General features: G+C 38.6%; 2 protein-coding genes across 3 annotated transcripts in view; one reads left to right on the plus strand and one right to left on the minus strand.

The window, feature by feature from the left end:
- Positions 1–2721, minus strand: part of ANKS3 (ankyrin repeat and sterile alpha motif domain containing 3) — a 47710-nt gene extending 44989 nt beyond the window's left edge. Inside the window, exon 1 of the mRNA XM_044658988.1 lies at positions 2488–2721. The gene's annotated coding sequence lies outside the window, so the exon portion shown is untranslated. The remainder of the gene's footprint in view (positions 1–2487) is intronic.
- Positions 2722–2882: 161 nt separating this feature from the next.
- The window catches only part of DNAAF8 (dynein axonemal assembly factor 8), a 33994-nt gene continuing 14094 nt past the window's right edge, over positions 2883–22782 (plus strand). For both annotated transcript variants that reach the window (XM_044659010.1, XM_044659011.1), the window contains exons 1-6: positions 2883–3569; positions 6625–6809; positions 10060–10158; positions 16800–17327; positions 19498–19615; positions 21498–21642. In XM_044659010.1, coding sequence (XP_044514945.1) covers positions 6678–6809; positions 10060–10158; positions 16800–17327; positions 19498–19615; positions 21498–21642 — 1022 coding nt within the window. In that variant the 5' untranslated portion in view covers positions 2883–3569; positions 6625–6677. The remainder of the gene's footprint in view (positions 3570–6624; positions 6810–10059; positions 10159–16799; positions 17328–19497; positions 19616–21497; positions 21643–22782) is intronic.

Genomic DNA, 22782 nt, shown 5'->3' on the forward strand with positions numbered 1-22782 from the left:
GGAGTGGAGGGAAGAGATCTTTATATACCAAAAGCACTTAACATGCATTAGTCATTTGCAAATAGATCCACTGAAGCCATGGAGCTATGATAGGCAGGAAATAACAAAATATATTAAATTAGCATTAGGATCATTGATCTAGAGGGCTAAAAGACTTCAGTGAACATTTAGTTCAATTCTTTTATTTTAAAGAAGAGGAAGTTGAGACCAAGAGATGACTTTTTCCAAGGAAGTTTCTCCAAGATCAGAGAGAGTTAATAGTAAACAGGGCAGCTAGGTGGTGCAGTTGATAGAGCACCAGGCCTGGAGTTCAGGTTCAGCCCCACATATCTGCTAGTTGTATGTCCCTGGGCAAGTTACTTGGCCCTGTTTGCCTAAGTTTCCTTACCTATAAAATGCCAAACCATTCCAGTATCTTTGCTAAAAAAATTCCAAATGAAATCATGAAGAGTCAGACACAACTGAACAACAACAAAGCCAGGCTCACAATGCTGAAAGTTTTGAGTTGGCTATTGTTCAGTGGTTAGAGCACTGGGTCTGAAGTCAGGAAGGCCTAAATTCAAATCTCATATCAGATACTTCCTAGCTGTATGACCACAGGCTAGTTGCATAAAGTCTGAATGTCTGTCCAAAGGAACCACTGGAGAAGGAAATAGCAATCCATTCTAGTATCCTTGCCAAGAAAATCCCATAGATAGCTATGATCCATGGGGTCAAACAGAGTCAAACATGAATGAACAATTAAACAACTGAACAATAAGAACTAACAAAGCCTGGATCTGAAAGCCCTAGGTCCTCTGGTCGTTCATCTTATTCCACTGCACCATGCTGCTTCACCTTTACAATGCCTGGTAATGAGGTAGGCTGGAAGAAAAAAACTTAACAGCCTGTTCAATTTGGCAATGAAACTTTCCCAAGGGCTGAACAGTATTGGTAATGGTCACATAATAAGTATTTTGTTATGAGAATTATTTATCCTGGAAGCCTTGTCTGTATTATTATCAACTCATCTGCTTACTGGTTGGATCATGAGGTATGAACTGATATTCTCCACAGCTACCATTCTGGAAGAGGTGTGGAAAAGACAGATTGAGGTAAAAAACAAGAGACAAAAAAGTAAAAGTGTACACATTAAAACTTTAGGGTGGGGCAGCTAAGTAGCTCAGTGGATTGAGAGTTAGGCCTAGGAGACAGGAAGTCCTAGGTTCAAAACCAGCCTCAGACACTTCCCAGCTGTGTGACAGTGGGCAAGTCACTTGACCCCCATTGCCCACCCTTACCACTCTTCCACCTAGGAGCCAATACACAGAAGTTAAGGGTTTAAAAACAACAACAACAACAAAAAACACTTTAGGGTGATTTCAATACTAGCCCAATACAGCAGGATTTTATTGCTATAATTTATACACCAAAAAGATGTCTAAGCCACAAATGATAGCCTACTTAATGGAACAATTGTACCAAAATACCAGTTTGATTTTGGTAAGTTCCTTGGAAGCAGAATAAAATAGTAAAAGGTAAAAGGACAGTTAGAACAAACACTAGATTTGAGGAAATCCAGTAGGCTATGCAAGTACCTTGGGCAAACCACATCTCTTAGCTGGGTTTCACAAACTACTGGAATAAACTACTGGTTCTTAACTTGAAGTGAATTCACTTAAAAACAATATTTTTGTAACTTTGTCTTTTGTGATCCTATGTATTATTTTATCATCCCTAGAATTTACCAGACTTCCAAAAAAGTCCAGGACACCCAAAAAAAAAGGCAAAAAAAAAAAAAAAAGACTTGGAATAAATATTAACAATTGACATTTACCTAGCATTTTACAGTTCTGCAATCAATTTTTAAAAAACAGCTAGATAGCATTTATATAGCAAATAAAGATTTGCAGAGAGCTTTACGAATATCTCATTTTATCCTCACAAGTCCCCTATCACCATTTTACAGACGAGGGCACTGAGGCGGACTCCTTGCATTTTGTCTTTACAGCTAGTTGGTACAGTGGATAGAGCCCTGGACTAGAATAATGGAAGACAAATTCAAATCCACTTCAGAATACTTAGTAGCTGTGTGCCTTTGGGCAAGTCACTTAACTTCCGTTTGTCTCAGTTTCCCCACCGGTAAAATGGGGAAATTGACAGCACTTACGTCCCAAGGTTCTTTTGAGAATACTATGAGATGATCTACCTAGAGCTCTTTGCAAATCTTAAAGCTATCGTTTTTATCCCCGTTTTAAAGATGAGGAAACTGGGGTTCTGGGACGTCAAGGGGTTTGCTGGGTCACGAAGCTAGGAGGTGTAAGAGGCAGAGTTTGAGCTCGGGTCAAAGTACAGCGCTGCCCACTCCACGGATCCCCGAGGTCCCTTCCAGCACTAAGCGTCGAAGACAGCTCCACGTCATTCCCGCCTTATGCCGAGCCTTGGCATTCAGCCCCGAGTGACTGATCGGAGCACAGGCTGGCAGGTGCCCCCGCCCCCAGGTTGTACCTGCGCTGGGGACTCATGAGCCTCGAGGCCTTGGTCGGGCCGGGGCCACTTCCAACGACAACGGTCCTTCCTCAGCTCCCGCAGCCCGTGACGAAAAGGCCCCCGCGCAGTGGACTCAGGAAACAACAAGGAAATCGGTCCGCCGGTCACTTAACGCCCACATGACCCGTCTTGCTCTCCAGCTTGGCAAAGCCACGGGGCAGGCCCCCAACCTTGCCTTCGGCAATTACGACTCCGCCCTGACCGGAGGAAGAAGCACAAGTCTGCGGCTCCCTGGCTGGAGAAGAGATCAACGCACAGAGACGCCTCAACGCCCGGAACCCACACCCAGGGTCCCACACCGGAAGTGATTGGGGGGACGCAGGGGACGCTGGGACTCTTAGTTTCCCCTTAAGCCTCCTCAGATCTTGGAGACTGAAACTTCCTGTCCGAAAAAACCCATGCTTTATCTTCGTTTTTGACATGCTGATTGACCAATAAAGAGTGAGAAAGAATTAATCCCCCGCCCACTAGGCGGGCCAAGTGGACCAATTGAGTTTGGAGACTGAGTGGAACCCTGATGATCTTGGAGAACAGAATAAGGAGATGAAAAAGACCAACGGAAGGAAAACAAAAAAGAGTTGGCATTTTTGTAGAGGTGTGGACAACGTTTCTTATTAGATTCAAATTTTTGGTCCTTGTCTTTTTTTTTTTTTTAATTTAGTGTCTTCTGTTGAAAGGGAAATAAAAATATCCTTTGTCCTTCAAAAAAAAAAAGTTGGCAGAATCAAAGAACTTCCTCGTTCACTCTCCTTTCGGAGTATGTTATGTGCTATATATCCCTAACAGGACCTGAGTGAGCAGTGGGAATCAGAAACTTCAGGTAAGTTGAGGTGGACCCCAGTTTCATTTGAAGGGGAAAGTGTCCTGCGCTTAGGAGAATAGTTAGAAAGAAAAATGTGAGAAATAACGAGAAGCCTTCCATCCCCCAAATGTAAAAACAGAAAGAACATCTTGGAAAGACTGTTAGCGTCTGGTTACCATGGAAACCAATGGCTTAGTGGCTCACGTGGTTACGAGTTGAAGCGACCCAGGAAAAAAAGGTATAATTCTATCCCCTCACCGATCTTCCACTAATCCTCAACTTCATACTCAAAAACAATAGATTAATCGATGCCAATTTTGCTGTGTCAAATCTCAGATCTAGCTTAGCTCTGCAACTAGGACTGTAGAGATGTACCCAAGTCTCTACCATGCATTCAGCAACGTTTATTATTGTTCGGGAGGCACTAAGCTATTTGCTGTACTAAGCCCAGATGGCCCGGCTGCCTGGACATTTGATCTCTCAATGCTTCGTTTTCTTTTCTGTGAAATAATAAATTACCTCGGAGAATGTCTCCCAGGGTTAGTTTGAGGATGACATGTATATGAAAGTGCCATGAGAAAGTAAAGAGTGTTGTACAAATGTCAACATTCATTAAATTATTGTTTTTATTATTAATTACTGCATCAGTGAAAGGCATTTCCACACCAGGAATTCCTTATACCAATAATACCATAGGTCTGGACAACACAGGGTGTTCAAAAGTCATTGCAGTTTAAAGCTTAAATATCTTATTAATTACCAAAGCAGCTTAAAATTGCACCAAGATTTTTGGAACATCCTCTATAGAGGGATAGAGATGTTTTTATTTTACAACTCAAGATTGTTGTAAACTTCTTAAAACAATTGCCTGATTAGTTTGCATGCTACATACAATTATCTTTTTGAGACTGAAGACAGTGACCAAAACCAGGTAGTCTCTCAAGTGCCCTTCCATTGCTACAATTGTATGAAAATATTGATTAAGCAGATCTAGAAATGCTGCCTTCTGAGATCTCCCCACAAATGTGTCCCAGATTCTTAAAAGGTTAGCAAGCATGATAAAACTCCAGTTTCAAAGCCTTCTAGAATGTTAGAGCTAGAAGATCATCTGAATTTAAAGATCATCTGGTCCAACTCCCTCATTTTTCAGATGAACAACCAAGTCTCGGAGAAGCAAATTGACTTTCACATCATGCCTATTACTAAATAAAGAAGAGCTACAGTTCTTTACTATGTCTAAATAGTATTTTGTTGTTTAGTCCTTTTCAGTCAAATTTAAATTTTTGTGAGCCCTTTTGGGGTTTTCTTGGCAAAGATACTGGAGTAATTTGCCATTTCCTTCTCCAGTTCATTTAGTAGATGAAGAAAACTGCAACAAATAGGGGTTAAGTGACTTGCCCCTGAGTCATCTAGCTAGTAAGTGTTGGGAAGTATGAAAGCCATGGAGGGGCTTACAGGCTGGGATTTGACACCTTTGTTCTAGAGCACTGAGAAATGAAAGTATTTACCTGGGGTCAATTAGCTAGTATGTGTCAGAGGCAGGACTTGAGCCCAGATCTACATGCCTTCCTGGCCAGCTTCCTATATACTGTACTACCTGTCTTTTAGGATCCTTCTACTTAGAAGGCAGCTGGGTGGCTCAGTGGTTTGAGAGCCAGACCCAGAGATGGGAGGTCATGGGTTCAAATTTGGCCTCAGACACTTCCTAGCTGTGTAACCCTGGGCAAGTCACTTGACCTGCATTGCCTAACCCGTACCACTCTTCTATCTTAGAACCAATATACCATATTGATTCCAAGACAGAAGGGAAGGGTTTAAAAAAAAAAAAAGGAATCCTTCTACATATGTGCCAGAAGAAATGATAAGGTTAATTTTTTAAAAAACATAGAAAGACCTACAGGAAGTTATGAAGAGTGAAATTAGTAGAATTAAGATAGCATTATATACAGTACAGAATTAATATTTGAAGAATAACTTGTGAAGACTCACCTCCAGAGAAAGAACTGATAAATAGAAATATGAATGACATAATTTATTTATTTATATATATATTTTATTTTTATTTTTTTTTTATTTTTTGGTCAGATGATGCTTTCTATGGTTTGGGGAGGGCAAGGAGAAGGAGAGATACCTGGAAATTTTAACATAACCAATAAATAATTTTTTTTAAGTGGGAGAAAGAATCCATCCACAAAGTAGGTATTTAATAAATGTTGAATTGAATTAAGTCTGTCCTAGATCTTTTTTTGGAAGACAGTGGAAAGATCTCTGATATTGAAATCGGGGTTCTAGACACAGACATGCTAATAACATTCTGAGACCAAGATTTTGAAACAATATGCAGTGAACAGAGGGCTACATTTAAAGTCGGGTAGAGACTTAGTTTCAGGTCCTGCCTCACATGTCAAAGTGACTAACAGTGATGGGGCAAGTCATCTAACTTATCACTGCCTTAAGGTAACTCTCGCAACTGCCAAACAACATTGGTAGAGGGAAGGTTCACCCTGGGAATTCTCTATGCTGACGAAATCACAGGTTTGAGCCAAATACTAACACCCTTATTTTCTTTTTTTTTCCAAGTATGCTTTTATAAATTAATTTTTAATTTTTTTCCAGATTACATGTCAATGCAATTCTTAATAATCATTTTCTGACATTTTTCAATCCATGCTCTCTCTCTCTCTTATCCCTCCCTGCTCTCCAAGACATCAGGTAATATGATATAGATTTTACATGTTATCATATAATAGATATTTCATTGTTCATCATGTTGTAAAAGAAGACATATATTGCTTATACTAGAGAAAATTTCATGGAGAAAATAAAGTGAAGAATGATATGCTTCAATCTGCATTCAGATTCCATCAGTTCCTTCTATGACAGTGGATATCTCTTTTTGTTATAAGTCCCTTGGAGTTGTCCAAAAGCCTTGCCTTGTTGTTGATAATAGGTAAGTCATGTACAGTTGATTGTCATACATTCTTGTTGTTACTATGTACAAATGTTCTCCTGATTCTGCTCACTTCACTCTGCATCACTTTTGATAAGTCTTTATAGATTTTTTTTGTGATTGTCTTATTTGTTATTTTTTTCTGGCACAATAGTATTCTATTCAACCCCTATTTTATATAAATAACTTTACCTGTGTATAATCTTGTTTACTCACCTCAAAGATGAAAGGATTAGATATCATTTCTAAGGACCTCTAAATTATATTAGTGAATCATCCAATCTCTGGTCTTTATGTACTTAATTCTGTTATAGTTTTCATGCCTTGTTCTCTATTTTTTTAGTTATCCTCAAGTGATTTCATGTGGGTAGGGTATCTGTATGACAGTTGTTTCCTATGACATCAAAAAATGAACAAGATCTTATTGGCTACAATCAATTTCCTTGCCTATACCATACATCAATGTGGGGATCTATCTTGGCTTCAGTGAAAGAACAACTCCCATCTTTTGACTCAGATTCTTCCTCAGTAAGTAAAAGTTGCTCAGTGTGGTTTCTATAGGACAGAAAACTTTTTTTTCCTATGATAAACAGAAAATTGACTTGTGATCATATCTCCGTGTTTCTATATTCAAGTTCTGCTCCTTACCTTTTTAATTTTTATAAATTTTCACAAATTATGAATTAGTTGACAGTCATGTTTTCAACTTAATGTAAATAATTTTATTGTCCTTAAGTCTTCTCTTAAATCAGTTTTCTTTTATCTTCTTTCTTTTTACTTGGTCTTCCTACGTGACATTTTTTAAAATCTTCTGTCTTAGAATCAATACTACGTATTGGTTCCAAGACAGAAGAGAGGTAAGGGACAGGCAATAGGGGTTAAGTAACTTGCCCAGGGTCATACAACTAGGAAGTGCCAAGGCCAGATTTGAACCTAGCATCTCCCATCTCTAAACCTGGTTCTCAATCTACTGAGTCACCTAGCTGTCCTTCATAAATGACATTTCAATGCTTTCACTCATCCTATTGAGAATTCATGTTATAAGTCAGGCTGCTGAACTGAAATTGAGGTGACCACTTACTGGCACAGTTCCTCTGAAGTGAACTCTATACAAAGAAGCATTCTAAATGGGAGCACTGTTTTCTGTCCCAGTAAATGATCCATAGTGCTTTGCTGATCCGATTACAACAAATTCTCTAAGGCAAAGAATAACAAGATGGGCATTGTTTTCTTCAACTCCATATTTTTTGTAAAGAAAGTACTTAATTATTTTCATATGTAGGCTATTTGCAAAGATAGGAGTTTCTCCTTGGACCTCAATTTCCCTATCTATAAGTTAAAGGTGTTGGGATAGAGGAACTCTAATGCAACATTCTGTGTTTGTTTATCATACTTCTTTGGTTGCTAACCAACTACCCCAAGAACAATTAAGGTGTAACTGAATACCTAAAACTATTTTTGTTCTCCTGGCAAGCAACCAAACAAAAACTATCTTTTGTATGCTCTCATATCTTAATTTAAGTATTACTTGAATTAGAAAGTGTCTGACACAGAGACATTGTGCTTCAACAGCAGGTTTTGAACACGGATTGAAACTGTTTTAAGATAAGCCATTTCCCTTACAGTTTTTTATAAACTAAGACAGTCACTTCTAACAAGTTACTCATTACAGGAAAATGACACCATAATGATATCACTGTAATTATATTTGACCTATAATACTTTATGGGGCAGCAATGAGGCAGAGTGGAAAGAGGGCTGGAGTTGGAGTCAGGAGACTTGGGTTTCAATTTTTATATATCTGTTGTTTGCCTTATTAGAAGGTAAGATCTTTAAGTACAGGGACTGCCAATTTTGTCTCTTAACCCTAGTACCTGGCATATAGTAGTTATTTAGTAAATGATTGTTCATTAATTGGGACTAGGGAAGTCGTTTAATTTCTTAGAACCTTAGATTCCTCTTTTGTAAAATGGACATAATAATACAATACTTGTATTATTTGTATCACTTGGTTATCATGAGGAAACCACTTGAAAGCTTTAAAGATCTACACAGAAGTAGACTATTATTGTATAACCCATGATCCAAAGAAGCATTGGATTCACATAGGTCTGAGTTTGTTTTGGGGGCTTCTCAGTAATTCCCTTGTGTCTCTTTAGCACATGCCCCCACCCAGGATTTCTTCTGGGAACATTAGAATAGCTCAGTTTGCATCCATCTTTCCCTTGAAAATGCCAGAATTTGGCTAATTTCTCTGCAGGAACTCTTAGATTCTGTGAGTAACAAAACATCAAATATAGGATAAGTTCTGGGCCTCAGTTGCCTCATCTATAAAATGAGAAAACTACTAGGTAAATGTTAAGGTCCCTTCTTCATTTAAATCTTTGGCCTTAGGGAAGAGGAAGAACTTACCAGGACCTTCTAGGGGCATACCCAGGCACAACCACTATAATTATTATTAGGCCTGATAATTGCATAATTAATAGCTTACATATAGAATGTTAAATAGTTTTCAAAGCACTTGTTCATAACAACTGCATAAGTTAGATAGTGTGAGTAACTTATTTTACTTCTTGGGATATTGAGATTTTAAGAAGTGAGTTGCCTGTAGTCACAAGCCAGTAAGAGTTGGAGCTTAGATTCAAATGCGTATCTCCTAACTCCAAATCTTCTACCCCATCACAACACCCCATTGCCCCCTCTAAAGGTGGTATAGGTATTCCTAAACTTAACATACTCATACATATGAAAAGTCAGCCATGCCTAGGGTGTGTTGATATAGAATTATTCTATGGGAAAATATGTGATAATTTCCAGATAATCTGTAAATTGGGAACTTCCTATAGAGCTTGTGGCAGGTATTAAATTGTGAGTAGCTTTGAGCAAGCTTTATGATTCCAAAAGTCCAAAATATGGATAGTCCTCAGCATAGGAACACATAGTTGTTAGGGGCAGCTAGGTGGCTTAGTGTCTAGAGATGGGAGATCATGGCTTCAAATTTAGCCTCAGATACTTCCTTGATGTGCTACCCTGGGCAAGTCACTCAACCCAAATTGCCTAGCCCTTTCTGCTCTTCTGCCTTGGAACCAATACTTTGTATTGATTCTATGACAGAAGGTAAGGTTAAAAAAAAAAGGAACACATAGTTGTTGACTTGAATTTCCAAATAAACAATATTTGACTGATTCGGCCATTATTTTATCACTGAAATCATTTGCTTCTTGCTAATGTGTCATGATATCACTGAGTTTTCATTTTGGAAACTGCAGGGTTCAAAAAATCGGTAGCATAGTCACTATTCACTATCAGGAATATTTTTTCACTGGCTCCAGATCAGGTGTTCACCTGAGATATGTTCCATTGCGTAGCTCAGGGGTCTGCACACAGTAGACAATTGCTACATATATTTTTGCATGAATGAATAGACAAATAGTTTGATGTTTTTACTTTGGCGATATAGAAGATAGAGCCGCAGATGTGTGATGGATGACCACCAGATGGCTCTGTTTCCATTTCTCCAGGAAGCAGTTGAGTTAAAAAAAATACAAAAGGTTTGCATGTGGTATTACTAATTCTGACCTTGGTCATCCTCATCACTTTTTAATATATGTTGGGCCTCTTGACCTAGAACACTGGATTGAGCTGCTAAGTATGAGCTGGGCGGGAGATCTTAAAGACTAGCAGCCTCTGGGATTGTCAATGGTCCTGCTTCATATGTTGTTGCCCTGTTAACCTCTTGTTCTTGTGCCTGTCCTAAGTGTCCATTGTTTATTGACAGTCAGATAGCGAAGATGGGGAATTATTCATCTTCCAGCGAGATGAAGAAAATTTGATTCCGGACTTAACTGAAGAACTAGCAGATGACCCAGATATCCAGGTTCTTCTTATATTCTGCTTTTTCCATTTAACTCTTGTGCTTTATGACCTTGATTCTCCAAGTCCTAACTATTCTTTCTCTGTGTCTAAAATCCAGCATTGCTTAACCTGGAAAATTTATTCAACCTATGAAAATTGTTACCAGTTCTCAAAATGATTTTCATTATTCCTGTATTATCTTTTTTTCTTTTTAAATAATAAAGGGCCTTTAATTGTGGTAAAAAAAAAAGATTATAATCTGGGTTCCCCCATAGCACCATGCACTATGATAATTGGACTCCCCAATAAGATATAGAGAAAGAGGATTAAATAGTTTTTTGGAAGGGAAAAGGGGCAACAACAAAATTACTAGGTTTCACAAAGATTTGGGAAGGGTAGGAGTGGGCCTCCATTTCTTTAGGTTTGATTGTCTTCTTTAACTTTAGTCCTGGGAAAGAGGCAAGACCCACTCATAGTTAATTGTCTTTGGTCTTTTGTGTTCTTTGTTTTAAGAGTCAATCTGAAATGTGGCTTGAGAGCCAGACCTACAGATAGGAGGTTCTGGGTTCAAATGTGACATCAGACATTTCTAGGGTGACCCTAGACACGCTATTTAACCTTAGTTGCCTAGCCCTTACTGTTCTTGTGCCTTGGATTCAATACTTAGTATCCATTCTGACGGAAGGTAAGAGTTTTTTTTAAAAAAGAGTTAGTCTGGAGATTCCCAGAAAATAATGTCATCCTCATGGTCAAGGTGCTATAGGGTCAAAAGTATGGCTGGAGGGTAGAGCCAAAGTGAGCAGGGAGAGATCAACTGTTCTTTAAGGATAGGGGAAGTTGGGAATAGGTACACAGACAAAAGGGCCTGGGGGGAGGGGAGAGCAAATAGGTTCTACAAAGAGAAGAGTCAATGAAAAGGTAAGGGCAACCCATTTCCCACAATCTATTCAATCAGTTCATAGTATCTTAGGGGTTGGACATAGCCTTCAGTGATCTGGGACTTCTGGCAATAGGCAGGTTCTCAGAACAGCTTCTTTCTTTACTAAAAAGAATCTATGGTGGGCAGCTAGGTGGTTCAATGGATAGAGCACCTGGCCTGGAGATGGGGGAGGGAGGCAGTGTCTTGGTTTCATATTTGGCCTCAGACACCACCTAGTTGTGTGACCCTGGTGAAATCACTGGACTCCATTTGCCTAGCCCTTACCATTCTCCTGCCTTGGAACCAATATTTAACATTGATTCCAGGCTGATCTGCTTTGAATCAAGGCTGGAATGCAAAGGGCTCCTGTTGGCCAGGTATTCAGGATCTCTATATCAACAGTAAACAGAGCAAGAAACTTTGAATCTTGGTGGTGCCTCCAAATATGTCAACCTAAAAAAAATCAGCTACCAAAGTAGTTAATAATTGGTCTTCAATCACTTTCGAAAAGATTGCAATCTGGGTTCCCCTGAAGCACCATGCATGATATACTTAGGTTCCTCCATTCCTGTGTTATCTTAAGAACACAAAGCATTAGAGTAATATCAATATTGTGGATCATAATTCAATTACTAACAGAATCAATATTCATTTTGTAATACCACCATAAGAATACGATCATGAATTAAATTATCAATAAAATTACATGCAGAATTTATCAATTTGGAAAAACACAGAACCATTAAAGTAGTCAGAAAAACCAAAATTTTTTTTTTTAATTTTAAACCCTTAACTTCTGTGTATTGACTTATAGGTGGAAGATTGGTAAGGGTAGGCAGTGGGGGTCAAGTGACTTGCCCAGGGTCACACAGCTGGGAAGTGTCTGAGGCTTGATTTGAACCTAGGACCTCCTGTCTCTAGGCTGGCTCTCAATCCACTGAGCTACCCAGCTGCCCCCAAAAACCACATTTTTAATCAGGAAAGAGGTCCTTAATTTTCAGCTGCCATACAGCCCAGTGCTAAATACCACAGAGTAGAAACTCTGGGGACAGTGTTTCTGAGAGAATCACTGCTCTAGATGATTCTCCAAAGAGCAATACAACTTGGGTACTTATATACTTTTTGGGGAATTAAGTACAGCAAATTTACACTGACAGTTTGCAAGCAGGCTTGGAAAAGAGGCTGTAACCAGAGGCTGGAGTATCAAGGAGTGGATTAATTTACAATGGATACAAAAAGGATGTTTCCTGCCAGGTTTTGGTCTTCTTGGGAAAGGATCTCTGATACAATGGGGGAAACTTCTAGGACAAAAAGGGTGATTGAGGATTTGAGCATGTTAACTGGAAAAAAAAAAAACACAGGATTATTAAATAGTCAGAAAAACCACTCTTTAATTAAGAAAAGGGGTACAGTGCTAAGTTAGGCCTCCACCAGGAAGAGCTACGCGCCACATGCCTACGCAGAGTCCAAGGATTGAACTCTGGTTACTCTGGTTACTTGACTCCTGGGAGAGCCAACCTCCCTAGATTGACAACTCCAAGGAGCCATTGAAGTTGGGAAACTTAAATGCCTTTCTAGGGGAACTTGGGGACTGAGGCTGAGAGGGATTGGCTTTACAATGGTAACAAAGGAAAATGAGGAGTTCCAGACAGGAATAACAGTGAGGAGTTGACCTTTACAAAAAAGGGAAAGATCCAGCCTAAGGCTGGGCCAACTTGGTAAAGGACTTTGGCCTAAGGGGAGAAACCTGTGGGACAAAAGAGAAACTTAAAACCTGTTGGGACTAGCCATCCCTACCCAAACTACCTCTAGGTCTGAGACTAGTGAAGTTGGACTTTCCCTCAGTGAGGAACTCCCACATGACAAGGTCAAACCTGGGGCTTTTACCTTTAAGCTAAGTAAACTGGGAATCATCAAATCTTTCTAGGCTACAAGTTTGGGGGCTTCTAGATTCTATGTTGACAAGCATTTCTATTACTCCTATTCAGGACATTTAATGGATGCTTGGAGATCCCTTTTTCAGTCAGTTGGGGACTCTCCTTTTAAGTTCCCAAGAGAAATGGGCAAACTTGGGGTTTCCAGAATTTGAGTTGACAAATTAATGCATGCATTAAAAAAGCATACCCTTTACTAATATGCAATATCAATCTATAGTCAATATCAATAAAATATACAAAAAACAAGCAAATAAATATGGTGGTTAAGAAATTATATTATTTTCCTGTAGTTCAAATTTCATAAAGGTACAAGGCCTGTTCACTAATCCTTATTTGTATGGTTATATAAAATTACTCTATATCAAGTATACCAGTGATGGGCAACATTTTGAACTTGATGTGTCAAAATTCCCCCCAAAATAGAGCATAACTCAGGTGGTGTGTCACTTTGAGAAAAAACACCATAATTTTGCAATATTTATAGTTTAAATAACAAAAATGTATAATTATAATTTATAACTATTTAATAAACCAAAATAGGTAAATTAATATAGGTAGAATGTCATCTATAGTGCACAGAGTGTCTACACTACACTACAGCAAATGTTTCATCCTCAGCATGTGGCCCTGAGTCATCAAAAATGGCTATGCATGTCAATGCTGACACACATGTCATAGGTTTGCCATCACCGAAGTATACCTTAATGGCAGCCATTTTATTGCTACAAATCAGAACCATGAAAGAGTAATGGTATGAAGTATAAAGGAGATGGCAACTGAGTTTTTTGGAAGTCCTGGGTTTACCCCTGTTCTCTGAGAACTGCCAGGAGAGAAGTCCCAGACTCATCCATTTCAGACTGAACAATAGACCTTAAAGTACTTAATGGTCCCAGTTTAGTTGGGACTGTTAGACCTAATCAAATGTTAAGTACTCTTTTGTCTTAGTAGTTTTTCCCATAGCATCAAAAGTCTTCTCCCCCGTTGCCCAACCCTTGGCTGGACCTTTTCCTTTGGCGTCCATTGTAAAGAATCTCCCTGATAATCCTGTCTTCGACTTCTAGTTTCTCTGTAGCCAGAGTAAAGCCAATCAATCATACTTCCCTTTCCTTAGTTCCCCAAATGCCATATAAGTTCCTCAAAAAGTTCTATTATTCTTTGGATAATCATCTTGGCATGTTGATCCTCCCAGAGATACTGTCCCCAGAGCTCCAAGGTCCTGACTCTCAGTGTAGCAGCTGATTATTTTGGACCTATCTCTTTCCTAATTAGAGAATTGGTTCTGCTGACTATTTTAGTAGCTCTGTTTTTCCAAGTTGACAAAGGATGATAGAAGATTATACCAAGCAAATTATGTTCTCTGAGATAGAAGGGTGGATCAGTGGAAGAGTGGAATGGCTTTGGGGTAAATGACCTCAGCAAGCTAGTGTTGGATAAATCCAAAGATCCTAGCTTTTGAGACAGGAACTCACTATTTGACAAAAACTGCTGAGGGAAAATTAGAAAATAGTATGGGAGAAATTAGGTTTAGATCAGTTTCTCACACCCTATCCCAAGACAAATTATGGCCTCTATGGAATCCATTGTTTTGATCAGAAACTTTTTTGGGCCATGCATCTACCTGGGTCAGCCACAAAATTATTTGAAGAGCAAGAAAACTTGTGTAGAGCCATCCATGCTAGATAGTGTAAACAGTAGTACCCTGTCTGTATACACAGCCTATCAGTTAGTTTTTACCACTAGCCAACAATGTAAACCAGATTTTTAAAATACAGAAACAAAAACAAAAAACCCTAGTCATCCATGTTTGGCTGTCTTGATATGGTTAGATCTCTTATTTTTAGTAAAAAGATTTTAAGTAACTTGCTTTCATGTCTAAAATGTTGCGCTTGTCATGTAGACACAACCTTCTAGTGTAAGTTTAAACAGCAATAAAGACCCAGCTGGTTTCTTCTAAAAATCACTTGATCTGTTAAATTCCTATGCCAAGTGAGTCAAGTCAGTAAATCTGCCTTAATTATTTTGTTAGTATTATCAGTAATAATAATTATCATCATTCCTCAGATGACTCCGATAGAAATTCATTATAACATCCTAACCTACATAGAAAGTCAGGAGGGCACAGTGAGAAAAGCCTTAGAATGGGAGTCAGAGGACCTCTATAACCGTCTACCCAATCCAAAAAATGAAGGAGTTGGATTAAATGACCTCGAAGGTCTTCTTCAGCTATAATGTATGATCATATGATTCTAGATTCCATTTGCCAATAATATTACAACATTTCATTGTTGGAATAGAAATTTCCTGGTGATATGGCAGTGTCTAGAAGTAGCCTATTGATATGACATGCCCCTTTACATGTACCCCATTTACATTAATGTCCAAACATAAGATTCCCTATTCTTTAACTCAACAAGTTTAGGTAGAAACAGCCCAGTTCACTTCAATATTCCCTTATTTGTGGGGCAGCTGGGTGGCTTGGTGGATTGAGATCCAGACCTAGAGATGGGAAGTCTTAGCTTCAAATATGGTCTCAGAAACTTCCTACCTATGTGACCTTGGGCAAGTCACTTGACTCCTTTTGTCTAGCCTTTACCACTCTTCTGCTTTAGAACCAGTACTATTGGTAGGGTTTTAAAAAATACATATTTCCTTATTTCTGTTAAATGTTACTTATTTGTAAGTTCAGTATTAATAAATTATGACAGTAGATTCTATTGCATTAACAACTTTATCAACTAGAAGTATTAATGACTCTTCTCTTGGCTAAGGTTCTGTTTTCTTATTCTATCATGGGCATCTTATACAGTATTCCTAGGTCTATATTTGTAATACTGTTAACCTACATTTATGCTGCCTCTTAGCAACAATATAATGCGTACTACCATAGAATCAATAGTTTCAAATCAGACATTGGCTAAAACAATAGTCTTCATTGTTTAAATTTCACAGTTTTCAAAAAGAAGATACAATACAGTAATCTGTCTTATTTTCATAGTCAAGTATGTTTTCCAAATTGAAGCATTTGTAATAGAGTATCATTAAACTGTCCCTGGGACAACATTTTGAGAAATTTTGTAATTTGTGGCAGAGGCATCTTAGATCTTAGTACATTCTGTTTCTAGAAATAATGTTAGTGTACATTTTCTATCTCAGTATTGATGGTTTACAAAAGGGCTGACAATCCTATTCAGACAGAGAGGCAGTCTCCAGATCAGCAATTTAGAACCCCAAACTCCCTGTTCTAATTTTAATGTTCAGCTTTTTATTTTAACTATACAAAGCCTACAGGCTTCCCAAGGATCTCAAATCAAAATTAGAATGTTAATGCTGATTGCTAGTGTAGCTTTAATGAAGCTATTTTAATATCTTGTATGAAAATTGACTTCAAAAGAAAATAAGCCTGTACATGACTTGTATTTTTAAAAAAACATTTTTTTTAACCCTTACCTTCTACCTTAGAACCTATTATTGGTTCCAAGGCAGAAGAGTGGTAAGGGCTAGGCAATGGGGGTAAGTAACTTACCCAGAGTCACACAGCTAGGAAGTATCAGAGGCCAAATTTAAACCTAGGACCTCTCTAAGCCTGGCTCTCAATCCACTGAGCCACCCAGCTGCCTTCTACATGTTTTATTTTTAATGTATCACTTTGCATTCTTAGACTAAGGGACCTAAAATGCCAACATGAGTTGCTAAAAGAGTTATTCCACAACCTAGAGGACCTGAACAGGATAAAAAATATTAGAATAAAAAGAAGCTAACTTCATATTCTTTTTAGTGTATTTATAGCATGTAACTTATTTTTGGTAGCTTCTGGAATCTGTGACCAACATTGAAAAGAACTGGAATGAAATAAAGGATTCAGCCATTTTTGAAGGGAAGGATGCTAGTGAGTTTTTGGTGATTCGCCCAGCGATTAAAGACACTGAAGAGATTCCGTCAGATCCTCATCTCAAGGTCCCTAAAGAAAGTACCAAGTGGCAGAAAGGAGACACCTGGGATTTCTTTAGATCTAGGGCTCATGCTCTTATCAAGGGATCACAGGTGGAAGAGTTCCCAACTTCAGCCTGTCCAACAGGTCTACTAACTGACAATTTAAGGATTTGTAACTTTTCTCCCTCTGAAGAGTCAGATTCCTCAAGCATAAAGGTTATCAGAAAAGAGAGAAGAAAGATGATAGAGAAGAATATACTTCATAAGGAAATCAAGGTGTCTCCACTTGAAAATTTAAATTATCTACAATTCAAAAAACCTGAAATCCATGAATCCTCAGAATCAATTGGTATAGAAGAAAAAATGCCAGCCAAACATGAAGGCTTGACACTACGGTATCTTGAGGTAGGCCCAACTGCCTTCCTGAATTATGTTCTCTGTATGAATAGAGCTCAGTGTCACTGATGGTATTATTATATTAACTCTTGAGAAAATCCAGTTGTCTAATGCTGAAATCAAAGATTGACCTGATTAAATTACTGGCTTTCCATGTTTAAAGAGGGAACACATTCCTTAAATCAGACCAACTTAATAAGCATTTTTCTCCATTCTTAAATTTTAAAGTAAAATGTCTATGCCTCTGGCAAAGTAGGCCACATATACCCACCTACAGTTGTCTCATATTACTATTGAAAGAAAAGAAGGAAAGGTATATGCCCTGGGGAGAATAAGCAGTATCCTTCAATTACATTCAAACTGCTCCCTGCCAAGGGAAGAGTGTGGGCTTTGGAGTCAAGAGATCAAGGTTCAGTTCTGTCTGTCAAATAGCCTTGTGACCTAGGACTTAAGGTTCCTTGTCTACAAAATATGTGTTATGGGGGTAGGCATGAGAATGGTGCACTTAGACAACTTCCAAGCTCCTTTCTAGGACTATATCCTTTAAATGAATATTTCCTGAATCTATGGCACATACTCTATGCTAGTCCAAGTACTAGATGGTCTACAAAGAAGTGTAAGATATAGTTCTTAACCTCAGGTAACGCTGAACCTCTAAATAGCCACACAAAGCAGACAGTGGTGCCAGAGTGGACTGCTTAGCCTTGGTTCCAGCCGTTCTGTGGGTTTGGGGTGTCTTAGCAGCTTTTCAGTCTTGATTTTTTCCCTTAATCTTTCAAGTTGCAGGTGGGACCATCTGATTGATTTAGCAAACTAATTATTTGCCCAATGGTCTCTTCTATTTAATATTCCATTAAAATTAAATCACTTCAGGGCAACTAGGTGGCACAGAGCACCAGGCTAGGCATTGGGAGGACCTTGGTTTGTTGGATTTAAAAATCAGTCTGGCAGTCTACTGAACTATTTCTGGCCTGGACAAGCTACCCTCAGCCCCCAAGGTTTCCCAGCACAGTCTTCCTTATCTCCCCCTATCATAAACCTAAAACTGAAGCTATCTTATCTGATGTCTTGAGGAATGTTTGTCTATGTTTGCCTGCTTTACAATATTTGCCTATTTAATGTATGTTTGCCAAATGCTTCCAGCCCCCTGACCCTGAAACCCCCCTCCCCAGATGCTTCCTGACCACCTGTCCCTGACACTACCTTGATAATTATGTATGTACCAACCCCCTTCCCCAAACATTTCTATATAAACTCTTGGCTGAGAATTCCAAGGGGTCGTTCAGGCGTGCCTCTCTGCCTAGCGACCCTAGCTATTATTGCTAGTAAAGAATGAGCCTCTTCTTGCATATTGCATTGTCAGTGTGATTCTTCCTTCGGCCATGAACCTGGGCTAGGTATTAAAATTTGGCTACAACAGGTTCAAATATGTCCTCAGATACTTCCTAGCTATGTGACCCTGAGAAAGTTGCTTAACCCTGTTTCCTTAGACCTTGCCCATCTGTCTTAGCATTGTTACTAAGCCAGAAAGGAAGGGTTCTTAAGAAATTAAATCACTTCTTTTCGATATAGTGGAGTTTTATAACCTCATTCAATCAAACTATTTTTAAAGAGCTCAAATCAGATTTCCCCAAACATTAAAAAACCCCATGTTGTTAAACAAGCTACTTTTGAACAAATTATACAGTAGTTTCCATCTAGCTTGTATAGAATATTTAATGAGCAATGGAATTGTAGTCAGAACCTTTGTTCAAATCTCAGCCCTGCTACTTATTAATTACCTCTCGGAACTTGAATAAGTCATATAAATTTTTTGGGCCTCAGTTTCCTCATCTCTAAAATGAAAGAATTGGGATAAATGACCTCTCAGACCTTTTTCAACTACAAATCTCTGATCCCTGTAATCCATGAGTGAATATGAAATCTATCAAGAGAACACATCTCCTTTTGAAGTAGAGTTATCCATCTGTTGGTTTTGTAGCTAAAAGATTAAGGAAGCTTGTGTTGAAACTTGGCCTTGGGCAGGGCAGGGTAGGGCCATTTAATTTCAACCTTTAATGATAACTTTAAGAGGTCCCACATTTGCTGGTGAGGACCCTGGATTTATAAGCTCCTCATCTTTGTGGTTATGTAAAACTTGCACGAAAATTTCAGTTTACCAAGTGGTGTTCTTTTTCAGAAACTCGAAGAGTGGGATTTGGATAAAATACTTCAAAACCTGGAGGCACGAAAAGGCCAAGGAAAATGTACAACAGGAGCTACATATTGGAAAGTTCACTCTTCTTTTAAAGACCGAGGTCCAATTTGTTTTATGCAGTATAAATTAATTTCATGGTATTCAGTTCATTGTATGAATTATCAAGAAGCCTAACCTCACTAAAAAATACTGTTAACTGATTACTTGGTAACTTTTTTATGGTTCTTGCTTTATTCTTCCTGTCTGATAGTTTTACTTTTTCTTAAACTGTTTCTGATTATCTTTAAAATGCATGCTGCCAGAGCCAAATCTTCTCCTACCTACCCTGATGTTTCCCTATTTATCTCTTCCAGTGACTTACATGATTTTAAGGAATGCTCCCTTTTTTATCTCACTTAAATCTGCTATTATAAACTCTTGATTTTTTAAATCAAATTTACCCTCTAACCTCTTCTCATTAGAAAATTAAAAAAAATTAGTAGGTTAAATGGAAAATAATTGTTATTGCTCATGAGATGCTTGTAAATAAAATTACAATGCTCACCTGATTATCTGCTAAACATCCCTTCATCCTCTCCAATTTCCAGAAATGTGTAGAGGTGGTCAGGTTTGGAGGAAATAATATATGGTTAAGGAATAACAATAAAAGCTAGCATTTATATAGTATTTCAAGGTTTGCAAAGCACTTTACAAACATCTCATCTTAACCTCACAATCACCCTGGGTGGAAGATACTATTATTATCCTCACTTTACAGATAAGGAAACTGAGACAAAGAGAGAATAAGTAGCTTGGCCAGGGTCACACAGTTAGTAAGTGTACAAGTCCAGATTTGAACTCGGGTGTTTTGGTCTCCATTAGTGATGGTCTCCACTGCCACCTAGAAAATACTGATAACTGGATCAGCTAGGTGACTCAGTTGGTAGAGAGCCAGGTTTGGAGATGGGAAGGTCTAGCTGGCTTCAGGCACTTCCTAGCTATGTGACCCTGGGCAAGTCATTTAGCCCCTATTGCCTAGCCCTTATCTCTCTTCTGCCTTAGAACTGGGTACTCAGAAGAAGGGAAGCAGGTGAGAGAGAGAGAGAGAGAGAGAGAGAAGAAGAAGAAGGAGGAGGAGGAGGAGGAGGAGGAGGAGGAGGGGAAGGAAGGAAGGAAGGAAGGAAGGAAGGAAGGAAGGAAGGAAGGAAGGAAGGAAGGAAGGAAGGAAGAAAAAATATTACTAACTCATATTTACTTTTTTTATTTGCTTGAATGTGTTATTTGATTTGATCGTTACAACAAGCTGGAGAGATAGTAGGGTAGGCATTATTATCCCCATTTTACAGATGAAGAAACTAAGTCTTAATAAGATTAAATAATTCATCTAAGGTCACATATATGACTGCCTCTTTAAGTGGAAAAAGGACTAGGTCTTACATCTCCTGATTCCCAATCCACTTCCATTAGGAAATAGCTCTTTATAACATGACATATATAGGTATAGAAGCTGGACATCTAGTGTCATCTGTCTTCCACACCACCCTTCTTAAATTCTTGTGACCTCTCTAAAGGAAGTACAGATCTGCATTAGGAGAGACACAAGTGCACAGTTCACAGTGGTTTTATATCTTTAAGGCAATCTCTTAAATAGCCTGGAACAGATTTATATCGTCAGACTTGGCAGACGTATGGTTTCAACCTAAGAGTCTAGTTTATAAATGAAGCAACAGGGGCAACTAGGTGGCTCAGTGGATAGAAAGTCAGGTCTAGAGATGGGAGATCCTGGGTTCAAAACTGGACTCAGACACTTCTTTGCTATGTGACCCTGGGCAAGTTACTTAACCCCAATCAGCTAGCCCCTTATTGCTCTTCTGCCTTGAAACCAATACTTAGCATTGATTCTAAGACAGAAAATAAGAGTTTTAAAAAATAAATAAAATAAGTGAAGCAGGAGAGAGTCGAGCAATCACTAAATATTTTTGTTTTTGTTTAACAATGTGCAGGAAGTCTTACATCCAAATCTCAGGAAAAGCTTATGGAGCAGCTAGTCGCCCTGTGTGCCAAACAGTCTCAAAACAGTTTACCTGTACCCCATGAGAAGCCTTCTGACAAGCTTTTCTACCCTATAGAAGACCAGATCCAAAGCAGGTAGGACTTCTTAACGTTTGGTTGAGTCAATTCTTACATTTGATTAATTTCACCACATAATGTCCAAAGCTGCCCTACTGTATTAGGTTAGTAAATATTTGCTGAATTAAATTGACAGAAAACAGTATTAACATTAGGAGTGAAAATGCCATAAATCACTGAATTCTTAACCATTATTGACTACATCCAAGTACCTAAAATTAGAAATTGTTAGAGGGAACTGCAGGAAATGCTGGCACAGAGAAAAATGAAGTAGAACAATGAAGCTGAACTGAATGGCTTCCAAGATCCCTTCCAGCTCTGGGTCTATGATCCTATGAAATTCCTTTTCAGGAAGGCCAAGCCCTTCATTTCACCTCTGATTTGATCATGGTGAACTATACTGGAGTGATCACAATGATTTCACAGACTGAAAGGCCATCCAGTCCAATCTATATCTGAGCAAGAATCTCATCCCCAACAAACCATTATCCAACCTCTCAAATATCTACCATTTCCCAAGGTAGCCTATTCCTCTTTTGAAAATCCATAATTATTTTAGAAAATATTTCTTTCCTCCAAACTTTAATCTGCTTCTCAACTACTTCCACTCAATTGTACTAGATGATTTCTGAGGTCCTTTTTGGCTATAAATCTATAATTCTGTACCCTAATGTCAAACAAAAGAAGTCTAATTCCCCCACCCCCACCCCACCCCCCAGGTTGTTGTTCAGTTGTTTCAGTTGTATCTAACTCTTAATGACCTATTTGGAGTTTTGGTAAAGATACTGCAATGGTTTGCCATTTCTTTCTCCCCCTCATTTTACAGATGAGGAAATGGGAGGTTAAGTTACTTCAGGATTACTCAGCTAGTAAGAGTGTCCAATTTGAACTCAAGAAGATGAGTCTTCCCGATATCTGGCCCAGCTCTCTAGCTACTTCTCCACTTAGCTTCCCTCAATCCCATAGGTAAACTGAGGCTTAATTTAGAGAGATTAGGTAAATTGAAGTATTCAGAGTATTAGATAGAAGTGGAACTTGGGCCCTAGGACCACCTGACCCTTAAATCCAGTGGTCCATATCCACACTGCCTCAAAAAAAGGGCATTAAAACAACTTGTAGGGGCAGCTAGGTGACATAGTAGTAAGAATGCCAGATCTG

Source organism: Gracilinanus agilis, chromosome 1 (assembly GCF_016433145.1).
Source record: "Gracilinanus agilis isolate LMUSP501 chromosome 1, AgileGrace, whole genome shotgun sequence".
Taxonomy (NCBI): Eukaryota; Metazoa; Chordata; class Mammalia; order Didelphimorphia; family Didelphidae; genus Gracilinanus; species Gracilinanus agilis.